A 14,089-nucleotide genomic window follows, 5' to 3' on the forward strand; every position below is an offset into this window, starting at 1 on the left:
TACTTCTATCACTCTATCCTAAAAGTTATACACTTACAGCACTCTACAGTTTACTGCTTGTACCTATTTATTGCCCTATTGGGCCATCTGGTGTCTGGCCCCATTGTCCTCTGGGGAGTAAGCTACGGCATTTCGTAGCTCCTCAAAGGGGTGGTTTTCGGCCTTTTCGAAGGTCGTGGCTGATTTTCTTTTCAGTAGATCTCGCAGTGGCTCCCACTCTAGGTCCCTGTAAATTTGACGATTTCGTACAAGCACTGGCTTGAGAATGAGAATCGTTTATAAATCTCAATCGTACTTGAGGCTCGGATAAATACGGGACTTAGTTAGTAATGAGTTTTGCATGTTGAACACGATCGAACGGCTTTTCATAGTCAACAAAACAGGCAAATACGGTTTTGCTGCGCTGATCTCTGCACTTCTGTAGTAGTACAATAAGAGAGACAAGGGCTGTCTGGTCCCAAAGTCTGGTTCTATCAAAATCCAGTACCCATCTCGAGGTTCGAGGCAAAGTTCGTCTAGCGGCCCATTATTCAAACATTAATTCTTTCTTCTTCAGAACTACTCTGTACTCACTGCAACAATTTTTGCACATTCTCGTACAATTGAGTGGTACAAACATTACTTCATATATAGATATCACGATTGGGCGGAGTCTACATGCAGACGCCGTAACATTTTAGCAAATGACTTTAGGGTAATTGTGACAGGCTGTCGTTTAAAGGTAATGGTTTAAGTTAAATGTGTCTACTAACAAAAACAACTAAACAACGGGACCCCTTGCAAAGTTGTCATAAAGTGTTTGGATTACAAATATGAGGGGTTCACATACTATGGATATAATTTTATGCAATTGCTAAAAGTAGCAATTGCTAAAGAGTTAGCAAACATTTTTTTGCGTAGTTTGAGTTACAAGGGGTTTGGACTAGGGCTCGGAATCAAACTCGAATAATCCGAGTATTCGAATATTCAAAAAGCGAATAATTATGTGTAGTCATAGCTCGAATATTCGAATATTCGAATACTCGAATACTCGAATAATCGAATACTCGAATACACCAACATTATCAAACTCACGAGGTGCAAATATCTTTATATGCATTTTGTATACTTTTATAAAATAAATGATTCATATTCTACAAGCATTTAAACAAATACCCATATATTTACAAGCAAATGAAAACAATCATATTTACTCTCCTGCAAATGAATATAAAATTACGTCTCTGTGTTCTGGTGATTCGCGTCATCAACTTTTGCGCGGTGTTACAATTAATGTGCCGACAAAGGCACTTTTTTATGCGTTGCGGCTAGTTGCCAAAAATGATATGAGATAACGATTTTTCTTCTTGGAAAACGGTAATCGAATATTCGAATATTCGTGAGATATTCGAGTATTCGAATAATTTTACTATTCGAATAAACCACTAAACGAATATTCGAATTTCAGATTTAAAAAAATTCCGAGCCCTAGTTTGGGCCACTCATACATTACTTACTGTAGGTGCTACTAATTTAAGTTTTTGTTGTGTCCATGACCGAAATGTTTCCCGATAGTTTTGAACTGATAAAGGTAACCAAAAATCAGTCGGTTCGGTATGGAGATATAACTGTTGAATCGAGAGTACTGGAGATGTAACTAAATGAATAAGACACGATATGATATTGATGGGCAGCAGTGTAGCAGAATTACATTATGCATTAGTAGTAGAAATTTTATCTGAACAACTCTAATTGAGGACAATGTCGATTATGTCGAATAAACTTATAATTCTGCAGGTTGAATGGTCTCTTGGGCGTTCCGGTGAAAGTTCGCAAGCTGGAGCCGTGGAACTCTGTGCGCGTGACGCTGTCGGTGCCGCGCGAGGCGGCGTTGCGTCTCAGACAGCTCGCGCAGCAAGGAGCGTCGCAGCTACGCGCGCTTGGTATACTGAGCGTTCAACTGGATGGCGAGGGAGCTGTTTCTCTGCGGTTGCAAGGCGCCAATGGAGAGCCCCAAGAAGTTATTTTAAGGACCACTCAAGGTAATTCGCAAACACTGCAAAAAACAATGTTTATTAATATGTATTTATTAATCATTCAAACTAACATGTAACGAAATATTTTCCAGATGGTTCCACTAGTAATCCAAGCTCTGTTCCTCTCGGATTGGGAGCATTGCTGCCTAATGCAAGCGGAATTTCGGGCAGTTCCGCTAGCAGTTCTCAAGTGCAATTCAAGTCGCCCAACGTGGTATGTCCTCCCGATTCAGTGGTACCACGAGTGGGCACCAACATGGGTCCGCCACAAAGTACTATCAGTACTAATTCCCTTAATAAGCCGCCTTATGCAGGGCCGTTTCCCTTTGCCAGCATGAATCAAGCTATTCATAGGTAAGCAAAATGCTTAATCGTTTATTAAATCTCTTCTATTACCAAGTTTATTGGAAAATTTAATTTTTACTCGTGTCAACCTATTTACAGCCAAAGCAATAATGGTAGTAGTGGAGCACCGAATGCCGCGAGAAATAGCAACATGGAGCCTCCGCCACCATTTTTGCCTCCTCCTTATCCAGGGGTCCGACAGTTATCTAATACCGCACTAGTACAGGTACATTTTTTTTAATTTATTATTAACTACCAGTAAACTGATTACAACTTAAAAGTATTTGTAGAAAATTGCTAAGATTGATTTAACAGAAAAATCCAGCGTGATTGCATTGAAATTGCAAATGTTTTGTTGATTTGACATGTTTCTATTACTTTATAGCCTGCTAATCAACCGGTAGTGACGATTTCCAGCCCGCTTCTGGTTAATCTGCTTCAGAATGATCAACAAGTTGGTATAACTTCTGTCGCGAGTTCAAACACAATTAGTAGGTTACCAGATTTGCCCGTGAAGGCAACGTCAACGTCAACTGTAGTGAGACAAATGCGACCCCCTCCTCCACCACTGTCTACTAAAGCTACAGGTAAGATGTTTTCTTGTTGAAGCCAAATTAGGTAACTAATCCTTCAAATATTGTTAGCAGGCATATTAGCTCCACCTTCACCGCAAATATGTTTGCCCAGTACAACGGTGCCTTCTGTACAGACCCAGCAAATCAAACCTAATTCGTCAGCTCCGCATCAGGTGTCATCCAATCACCTCATCACCTCTCAGGCTAACGTGCTAGTGAATTCGAGTAACAATAATCTTAGTAGTAATCTAGTTAGCAGTAATTCGTCAGTGTCACCACCAAGCGCCTTATTGACCTCAATAGCCTCAAACAGCAGCCCAATGGCAAATAGTTCCGGCACTCATATGGCTCCCCATAGTTCTGTTGTGACAAGCACTCAATTAGCCATTAATAATATAGCCAATTCCTTGGCAAATGCTGCAAATAACATTACAAATAATTCCAATAATGCGATGGGTCAACAAGTCATGTTTGGTGCGCGGAAAAGACCTTTTATTCAACCAAGTGCCCAGTCGAACATGCCACAATATCAAAGGACACCCCAAGGCAGTATCATTGCGGTAAGTTGCCAAATTATAATACGTATAATATTTAATTCGTTGTTAAAAAAATACTCGCCAAGCGGCCAAATTTGTAAAACCACTTATTGATTTATTAATCCTGAAATTTAATATAAACAATGTTCCTGGGTTCATTTATTTACAATAACACAATTTAGTCAATTTGCTTCACATTTCGGCCTGTTTCCACCATTATCAGTTTGTCTAAAACAACCAGTTGTTATTTTTTTTTTAAATTCCATACATATACATAAAATTAATTAAAATTGTGGGCTTTTTATGAAGACGGTTATATTATTTATTAGCACAGCCTGTCATTACTAATTACTAAATACTTTAAAATTATAATAACTTAAACATTCTAAAATTAGTAAGGCTCAGTAGACTTTAGTAGGACTCTTAGGAGGCAAGCAATCAGGACCATAAAATTTGGGAAAGAATGGAATCCCACATTTTAGAATTTTAAATTATTATCATACATACACGTGTGGGCAGTTTTGCTACGTAAGTTTTAGGATGAACAAACATTAATATACCAATGGATCAGTTTAAATATTAATATGGGTTAATATACACACGAACATTGTTAATATTAAAATTGGAAATACAATCTGGAAAACTTACATGATTAATCGTGAATGAAAGTCAGTTAATTCCAAAAAGAAAGTTTTACTGTTTGTCGCTCTTTTACATATTAGATATATCGTATTACACTTTCGTAAAAGTCAAAATTTTCTTCCATGCAATACTAAATGTGGTTATCCCACAAAATGTATTTAATAATTATATGGCATTTTTTTCACTTATCAGATAGCATTTATTAAAGTACTCAATTACGAAATGCAAACTGAAGTAGCAAAGGTAGTTGAGCCGCAAATACATTGTGGCTCCTAGACTACTGTCAAATCTTATACGAATTAACTCAGTTATTTATTTGGCATTCAATCGTTCATGTTCTTTGTTCGTAAATTTACTACTTAAAAATCAGTCTATTGCAAAATGCAAATATAGAATACATTATTTTGGGTAGACACTAGTGATTATGCGTTTCAGGTTAATAAACTGGTATCTAATCAAGTAATGGGTTCATCCATCCAGAGCAACATTCCGTTGCATCAGGTGCAGCGTACAAGTATGCCTTTGATACAGACGCAAACTGCACAGGTGCTGTTACGTCAACAACAACAACAAATAACGAACATTCCCCAGAAAACAGTCATGTTTACTCAGAATAACCTTGCACCTTCGCTCCAAAACACTTTACTGCATCAGAATCAAGCGAAATTGTTGTCCAGTAACACGAATTCGATACTATCCGATCGCGGCAACGGAGTGTCTGGAAGTAATGTTGCAATGTCTGGAAGCAATCATATGCTGACACCTGGAAGTATAGGAGGCTTAGTAGGAAGTGGTATTATTAGAAGTGGGCAAGCAGCTGCGCATAGCATTGTTGGTCAAAGTATTAATGTTGGCATGATGACTCATGGACAGCCACAGATGCGATGCAATATTTCAATGGGAATAACTCAGTCTGATGTTCTAAGTACTCAGGTATGTGTTGATTGCAATTTAAATTTGTTTATAGTCCAGATTTTTTATATTATCATATACTGCTAACAGTTAGTATAGATTACAATTAATCATTCTTATAATAGGGAATGTTTCAGACTGCGTCTGTAGAATCAGTTGTTAAAAAGCCATTGCCATCGCCACCACCATATAATGTTGCCATCTCGCGAAATTGGGAGTCACTAATGGGAAATCCATCAAACATCCTAGATTTGGCACCGTCTTTAACCGATTTAAAACCGGATGAGTTGGATGAACTTTTACCTACTTTAGAACACGATGCTTTGCCTGAACTCTCAGAATTGGAGCTATTGAGTACCGGGCTCAGTGCAAACTCAGATGGCTCGTCCAATTTGTGCGAAGAAAATGGAAGTAATAATAATGCAAGCAACATAGCACTAATTGATCCAGCCATCGAAGCTAGTACAAATAATGTGGATGCAGACGGGAGAAAATTTCTTATAAATCCACTAACGGGAGAATTAGAACCCCATTCTGGGGGAGAAGAAAGCGACACTGAAGATGTCAAGGTTTGCAGTTTTACCTTTTATATTAACCACCTTAATCCCTGGCATTTTTTAAATCTTTTCTTAATTGGCAATTGGTATTCTAGGATGTTTTCACTGGTTTACCCTCGCCTCTGGGCCTGTCCGATGAGGATACTAATTCAACGACTAGACCCGATACGAATACAGATCAAAGTGACAGTGAAACGAGGTCAAGCACTGAAGGAAAGCATTCAAGAGTTAAAAATTCAAAACTGAAGAGGGAAGGAAGGGATTCACCGGCTCATAAAGTAAGCCGAATTATCACTTTTTTAGTTAGTCCATACATGAAATTATTTTAAATTACGTATAACTATAGTTAAATGCTACTATCAATTAACTTTTCTAGTTGCCTCCGGAGAAAATCAAGCTTCGTCTTAAGCTAGAAAAGAATGAACCGATCAATCCTGCATACAAGGTCGACGTCAGCTTCATCAACACTCAGCAGCCAAAGAAGGCGTCTACCTCAATAATGACTCCGATCAGTTTAGCTCCGGGGGGTAGCGAAGAACTTCGTGTGCCACCGCTTCACATATCCCTGCGTGGACGTAATTCGGCGGTGATTAAAAATAAGGTGAAACTGAATCCCGATGGAACTCCTGTGGTAAAGAAAGCAAGGAAATTGCAGAATAAGACCAGGAAAGATGGAGGTAGCGATCAAGAAGGTGGCGATATCAGTGAGCATAGGAAAGCGAAGAGGCTAAAGACGAATCATGAGCATAAGGTAGGAATTTGTTAAAATTAAACTCGTTATTTTATTTAAATTTAAACAGCTTATTTTACAAAATTGCAATTTTCCGAATGCTGCCATCTACGCGTTTCAGAATGGTGAGGCATATGGATGCAAATATATTTAATGGATTTTTAACTTTATCAAACTTCTCAACATTTTTCACATTATTTTATTTTATTTTATTTTGGTGTAAATTTCACAACTACTTATTTACTTTCATAATTTCCTTGAGATTGTTGGAATGGAAATTGATACGATTAACCCACATGTATACAGGATTATTCAGATTATTAAATATTTTTATTTGAAATGCAAAATGGGTGTTGAGAATTTGAACTTAAATGAAGGTCTTCAATTCCGCAAAACCCCAAATATCTCTGAAACCGTAAGCTTTAAATATGATAAACCTTAATAATAAATAATAAAACTCGCATTTATTTCGATCGCAGACACTAATAACATAATAGTAAAGAGGGTATTCTATTTAAAAAATGCAACTTTGGGTTGAATCTACTAATTGGGACACCTTGTACTTCAATCCTGAAAATAATTTTAAAATGTACCACCGGCGGTTCTCCGTTTATTTATGAAATGGTATTTTATTAAAATTAAATAGCTTAACCGCAATGTTGCGTCTCGTATAATCTGAATAACCCTGTATTCGCAAATCTTCAGACATGTTCTAAATTACTATACTTAAAGTACTGGCGAAATTGACATCCAAAATGCAATACAATGATCTTGGATTTCTGATTACGTGATCTGTAATATCAACTTTGTTCAGGATCTTCTGGCGACACTATCAGATCTGCCTCACTCGCCACAGAACAATACAATCTCGAAATACTTGCACAATCATCATTATGCGAAAGACAAGCAAAAGGAGCGACGTGGGTCTGACTCCGAGCTTGTTCGATTAAACAACAAGAGACATGATACGAATGGTGCCCTGGTATCAGATGAAAAAAGAAGGCGACTTAGCCAGTCGGAGGGTGAAAAAAGACTTAACGAAGATGAAGTTGTGCCTTCTGTTTTGGGGTCTACCAATGTTGGAACGGTGGGTGTCCTTCCGCAGAAAATTCGAAAAGATAAGGTAATGTTGTTAACGTGTGTTTCGTAGTTATACGTTTATTTATTAAACTCTATCAATTGCAGCTAAAAATCAAGGATAGCTTTAAAATCAAGGAAAATAATAGTCGGAAAATATACTCTACACCCAAGTCCAATCTTAATCTGAATACTCCTCCATCGCCGTCAGATAAGAAACAGCAAACTACTGTACCTGTGTCGTTACCAACTGCATTGGATATGGATATGGAAGCCAAATTTAAGCAAAGCCTCATGGAGGGCGTCATAGGAGAAAAGGGAATTCCTCGTCCACCGCATCGGACTGTCGAAGTAATGGGTCATGTGCAGGTGGATGGAGGGGGAATAGCAAATATGACGGAAAAGGTAAAGGAGCTATGTTTATGGTTGCAAAGTTTCATGTTGGACTAAATTGTGTTTGAATTTGATTAAGATGAAACTTCGCGTATGTGTTTCTACATAATAAATCTGAAATCAATACACAGTGGGGCCTGATTACTTTATAATCCACTGAAAACATTTGAGATTTAATTACGGTTATTCACTGGAAACTGGAAACAATGTTCGTGGAAATACCTATAAGAGACCCGTTTAAGTCTGGACGCGGCATACTTTCGTCCAGGTTTTGTCGATATTAATAGTGCCATGTCCCACGAATAGGGATTATATTCCATATATTGGTTTCTCTAGGTATTTTGTTTGGCGAACAGCTCACTGGGGTCTTTATTAGGGTTTTTATGAGTTTGGGGGGACCTGGGCTGCTTGGACCACCTCTCTATATCGTATGCGGTCTAGGACAACATTTTCCCAGTTGGCAATTAACATTATTTGCAAGTTTTTGCGAATGTTGTCTCTAAATCTCAGCGTATGTCTTTCCTGTTGGGACCTCCTCCTATATGGTATTTATAAGCCTTTTGTTATTACTACGCGGGATGTGGTCGATCCATCTTAGTCTGCCGGATTTTTTTTTGTACTATGTCTGGGGAGTGATATAGTGGAGAGAATTCGTTATTGGTCTGTATTCTATATTCGCTAGTTTGCTGGTCAATGTTAGTTTGTTGACCTTGTAATATATTTGGTCTTCAGCATCTTCTGCACAGAGAAGAAACAGTTGTTTCCCTGGGTTACTCGGTGTTTTACCTTCTTCTATTATATTGTCCCCGGTATTGTCCACTGTTATCAGAGAACTTAGATATTTGAAAGACTGGACATTCTCAAAATTGTACTCCTTCATAGTTACATTTTGTCCCACTCGGTGCAGCGTCAACTTTATTTTAAGTGTGAAAAGAAAATGCATAGCAAGCCAGTGATGACCACAATAGCGAACCAACAGTTTGAATTACTAAATAGAAAATAATTTTAATAATAAATTAGAACCAGCAGTGCAGACTAGTACTTTTATATTCAGAAATCAGAACACCTTCATTTTTAATTGTTTAATCTTAATTATATTTTTTAAACAAATTTGGTAAAGTTAAATATGTAGCCCTGCTTTTAGATACGCAGAGTTGTAGCACCCCTAATAGAGATGTTAATCAATGGAGAAAACCTCGTTTTAGACAATTTAAATGAAAATTAATGCTGTTTTCAAGATGCATGCTATTTTTATTTTCCTATAGACGCCCAAAGGCGTGCTTTTCTTAATCAAGAAAACTATTATAGCAGGCATTTGCACAATTTGAAAATTGGTCTTATTTGTTTTGCGTTCTGGTGCTTTTTGAAATATCATGGCAGACTTTTGGTATCTTTTATAACATGGTGTTGTTTTTGACATTTGTTTCGAGTTCGGTGAATTTATAAATTGGTACAGCTGAAATATACACACCAAATTTAATTTAAAATAGCAGGTGATTAAGCAAATTTATTACATTTTAATAAAGCCTCCAGTTTCTTATTATTTTCTTTTGAAAGTGGTCCAATTGTAGGTCTGTAGAACGTAAAGGACTTAATAATTTTTCTTCACTAAATACTTTTTACAGTTACACAAAATCGACCTAATATTCACTTCATAAGGTTGCTAATAAAATGCTTTTACTTTAGGGTCTCCAAAGTTCTTCAGACCCTAATCAGATATCGGAAATATCACAAGAGAAGTCGCCAGAACCGGAGAAGTGCAATTTAGCAGATAGAGATCGAAAGTCTATAGATTCGCTACAAGATAAACAACTGAATAATGTGGTGACGTCGGGAGGCCGATCACCTAATTCTGGAAGCAGCGGAGGGCAGGGAGAAGATAGCGGTATTGAAAGTATGGACGCATTAAGTGAGAAAAGTCCAAATCAGGTAGGAATTTATACTTTGATATGGTTAATTGCTTCAATTATTTCTAATGGATTTTTTACTAGGCGAGCCAAAGTCCGCACGCTGATATCATATTACCTAATGTGGTGGTTCCCACGTCTAAAACACAAGTGCCTGACATGCTCGATATTGAGGCTCAGCTTGCTAAAATGGAAGGTTTGGAGCCACATCAAGAGGAACTGCCAATTAAACTCCAGAAAGGCAACAACACAATTCTAACACAGTCGAACAATTCCGATAATTCATGTACATTGGATCGGTCTCCTGACAGGACAACTGAGGACGTAAATGAAAACGAGTGCATTCACAGAAGCGACTCGAAGCCTTGCTGTGACTTAACCTGTACATTACAGGGTGACCTAGAAAAAGACATTACGAAAAGTGATGTAGGAAAAGAAGATATTTCGACACTTAAGGTAAGTTATATGTTATCAGATTTAAAAATATGGTCTGAAACATAAGGCGTGATGGTGCTTATATGAACCAAAAATCCAGCAACATTAATTATGATTTTGCTACTTAAAAACGATGTTGGTTTCTTTCTTGAAACGGAAGAGCAACTAAAAAATGTGGTCAATTGTATCTAAGAAGTTGTTAGCCATACGTACAAAATCCCGACATTAAAAATACGTTTATTGGGTTAGTATATACGGAGGGATTAAATCAAATCTAAAGAATTTAGTCTCGTGGGAAATGGTTTTTCATTTTCGTACGCTACCACAAGTTAAAGATCTGATTTTTATTTTTTCTGAGGTAGAAAGACGGCGCTCTTTAGAAAAAAGACGAATTAAGCTGTTTTGCTCCGAAAATTTAAATATCAGTAGTTTTAACGCAGACGGACGAAATTTATTTGATTTGATTAAGTCTATCCGGAGAGAATCTTCTCCCACTTCAATGTTTGATTAGATGGGATTATAAATATTCTGACGCAAATCGGTGTCTAATTAATTTAGAAAAGGCCTGACGAGAGTGCAGGTAGATCAAACGCTTTAACTTCTGGAATAGATGACAGAGATGTGAGAATTATTGAGAATCAGTCATAATCTTACTGTTCTGTCTCCGTTATTACTTCATATGTATTCAGTGGGGCTCTTACAAAAGAGCAAGACTCGATTTGTTATCAGCAGAGAAATTATAAACAATACCATTTCTCTGGTTTTTTGCGAGCAACACTGAACACATTCAGTCATTAAAGAATTACATTGATAACTCTACATAGGCATATTGAGAATGGTTAGAAGTTACGAGTATTCGGTATTTCTCGAATTCGGAATGGAGTCGTCGACAAATACAATTTCAATGCTTGAGCGCCCTCGATGCTTTTGTCGAATGTGGGTGTACCGACGGCTGCCAAGAATCAGTTTGGTGAAAAAAGCGAATTACATACTTGCTATATGGAACAAAAAGCTTGAAATATTTCTAACAATCAAATAACGCAAGCTTTTGAGTACTTTGAACATATTATGCGGTAACCTGAAAAGTACCAATTTAAGCATCTGGCTATGAAAAGAAAGACTAGTACCAGAAGAGGCCATGAGCCAGAAGATATTCATGGTTGAGAAACGAAAAATGGTCGTTAATGTGATAACGAACCTGACAGCCAACGTTGAACAGTCAATGCACTGCAAGAACCATAAAAAACGATTTTTTTGTCGGAGGAACACTATTTTTAACTCATCTTAATACTTTTTCGGACTAAAAATTTACTTTATTTATTGTTTATATGTCTGACTTTATTTATTGTGTAATTTATTATGTATTTATTTATTGTTTGTATTGCTGTCTCTCCGCCGTTTTAGAAACTAACTTTTAGGAAAACTACCTATAACATAATCCTGTGATAATTTGATATACAGGCTGTACCAAATTAAGGGCGCACCATTGGTAACTTTGTTATTAGTGTCTTGGTTTAAATGACAAAGAGTTGTATTTTTTACGCTGGTTGGTGATGCTAAAAGAACAATTGAACATCGCATTAAAGATATTTAAGAAAAACTCTTATTTTTAAATGGAGCCCCCGACATCGTGCACAAAATCGAGGTCAAATTAATTCTTTTGGGTAGAATTAATTTAGTAACATTTTTTTCCTAAAATGACAAATTTTAAAAATATTAAAAAGTTTTACTTCTAACTACCTAAGCGGATAATATGTTGAAAATGTCTTAGAACTATGAACTAAAAAATAAAATAAAAGGTATTAATTGTACTTCCTAATTAATACAATTTAAAGCACATCTTTTTACAGAGTTCGATGTTTTAAAAATTGCATTTAGTTTTAGTTCTTCTACTTTTTGATATTTTTCCGGCACACCTCATCTTTGATCACCCATCATCCTCACCCCACAAAAAAGTCTAATGGAGTGGGTTTTTTGTGGTTTTTTTGATCACCAAAATATAGACGTATTAATGGTAAAATTTCTCTCATATTATGAGACGGAGTGCCGTCTTGTTGAAAGAATATTTCCTGCCTCTCTGCTAAATTAGCTTCGTCAAAAAATGTTAAAATTTGTTTTAATAACTCGCTATAGATCAGTTAATATTTTTGTAATAAACACTTTAAATAAGCAGCCGTCTTAGTTTAAATAAAGTTATTGCCAACTTAAACGTAATTGTCAAAATAAACAGTGAAGCATACTGTTATTATTTGTTACTATGGAAACTATGCTGTATGTCTTGTACTATTTTCCATGGCTAACTTCGATCAACTAAGTTGAAAATTAATTGTTCGCAGACGTTGTTTATTTTCGAAAAAATTCGAACAATGTGACATATCTTAGAAATCGTAATAAAATGCTCTATTCGCTAAAGTTGAATGAAAATCAAGCATGATTGCCATTTTAAAAAATTTAAATTTGTGTCATGTCAAAAATGACAGTTAATTTGGAGAAATGTCATATGCCATTTTGTTGGAAATTCAATTTTCTTTTTAACCTTTCTTTAAAGTTTTCTATTTAATGTTTTCCTGTCAAATTAATATCAACGGAACTAGGAGTAATTTGAAAATTTATGATAAATAAGTTTTTCCGAAATATCTCTTGACAGCTGTCAAATTGTAGAAAAATAAAATTGGTTTCCAGTAGAGCATTCAAAACTACAATTCTTTGTCCATTTGACCTTCTTCGTAACTGCTCTAGTTACGAAGATCCCTGTACTAGTCATCGAAAAAAACTTGCTCTGTATATTAATTTTAGCGAAAGTATTATAAGAAATTGTATCAAAATGATCGATCCAGTCTCAAAGAATGGCCGTGAGAGTCTATTTTTTGGCGAAATGTAAATGAAATATAGGTGATATTAGTAATATTTTATTAATAGACCTAAATATCCATTATAAATAATATAATTGTTTAAGCTGTTAAGTTTATAATGTATTTTGAACCAAAACATTTGTGGTTGAGTTTCCCAACTTATATTCAGATAAACGTTGAATCCTATAGCAGGTAAAGTAAGTAATAGAAGTTTATTTAGAACTCACTTAGTTACATCTATTAACAATGTGTGCATTTTTGGATCCGAAGTGTGTAGGATGGATTTTTATTTTATTTTGAAACGCTGAAATATTTCGGAAATAAGTGATCCTACGAAAAAATATCCCTGAAATTGAGTATTATTCACATCAATTATCTAGCTTGTAATTAGATTTTCTCGTTGCCATAAACTTGGCCGCCGCCTAGCCTACAAGATTGAAGTAGGCGTTTTTTTCTAACACGGATAAACTTTTCCTTCTAAGATCACTAATTTCCAAAATATTTTCAGTGTTCCAAGATTTTGAAAAACCACCCGGTATACAGTAGACCCATCATCAGTTTCTTGAAATGAAGAAAACTATTGAACAGTTGGGGAGTTTATAAAAGAATCCGTTTCGCATCCCCGAAGAAAATCGCAGCTGCTTGTAGATTGTGTCCAATTTTGTATATTAAAATAGCTATTTTTCTTTCGACAAATGAAAACTATTTTTAAATCGTAGACTAAGTATACTATTCACTAAAGAACAATAAGATTATATATGCGCACACATGTGTATATTATATTATATTGTAGCTTGACAAGATTATACCTATCAATCCAAACAAGAGTGGTATTGTACTGGACAATAACTTGCTAGAATTTAAGTAAAAAATAAGTTTGAGTAAGCGATTGATGTGACTGTTGTTCTCCAATGTAAATATTGTATAAATAGCGACAAAACTAAACTTAACATTTATTTGAGAGATTGATAAACGCCCTCCCAATTGATAAATAGTATAGTGTTATCAAAGTAATAAATATTGTACCGTGGATGGCCGAGTATCAAACTCTTTCTTCTGCTTCCAACTTTTATTCCACTCGGTATAACTTTAACTACGGAACAGGAACAAACT

The 14,089-nt window shown here is 35.9% G+C and overlaps 1 protein-coding gene across 4 annotated transcripts in view; it reads left to right on the plus strand.

Annotated features, from left to right (window-relative positions):
* The window catches only part of LOC109543823, a 39,485-nt gene that overhangs the window by 11,268 nt on the left and 14,128 nt on the right, over positions 1-14,089 (plus strand). For 2 of the 4 annotated variants that reach the window (XM_019913709.2, XM_019913713.2), the window contains exons 3-15: positions 1,777-2,021; positions 2,108-2,369; positions 2,460-2,586; positions 2,746-2,947; positions 3,005-3,495; positions 4,549-5,046; positions 5,151-5,594; positions 5,678-5,860; positions 5,959-6,333; positions 7,127-7,435; positions 7,498-7,794; positions 9,469-9,711; positions 9,774-10,145. In XM_019913709.2, the coding sequence (XP_019769268.2) occupies positions 1,777-2,021; positions 2,108-2,369; positions 2,460-2,586; positions 2,746-2,947; positions 3,005-3,495; positions 4,549-5,046; positions 5,151-5,594; positions 5,678-5,860; positions 5,959-6,333; positions 7,127-7,435; positions 7,498-7,794; positions 9,469-9,711; positions 9,774-10,145 (4,048 nt within the window). The remainder of the gene's footprint in view (positions 1-1,776; positions 2,022-2,107; positions 2,370-2,459; positions 2,587-2,745; positions 2,948-3,004; positions 3,496-4,548; positions 5,047-5,150; positions 5,595-5,677; positions 5,861-5,958; positions 6,334-7,126; positions 7,436-7,497; positions 7,795-9,468; positions 9,712-9,773; positions 10,146-14,089) is intronic. The other 2 variants (XM_019913712.2, XM_019913711.2) reach the window with 2 other exon arrangements.

The sequence above is a fragment of the Dendroctonus ponderosae genome, unplaced genomic scaffold, assembly GCF_020466585.1.
Source record: "Dendroctonus ponderosae isolate FM_Combo_2020 unplaced genomic scaffold, Dpon_F_20191213v2 Dpon_F_20191213_6, whole genome shotgun sequence".
Classification (NCBI taxonomy): domain Eukaryota; kingdom Metazoa; phylum Arthropoda; class Insecta; order Coleoptera; family Curculionidae; genus Dendroctonus; species Dendroctonus ponderosae.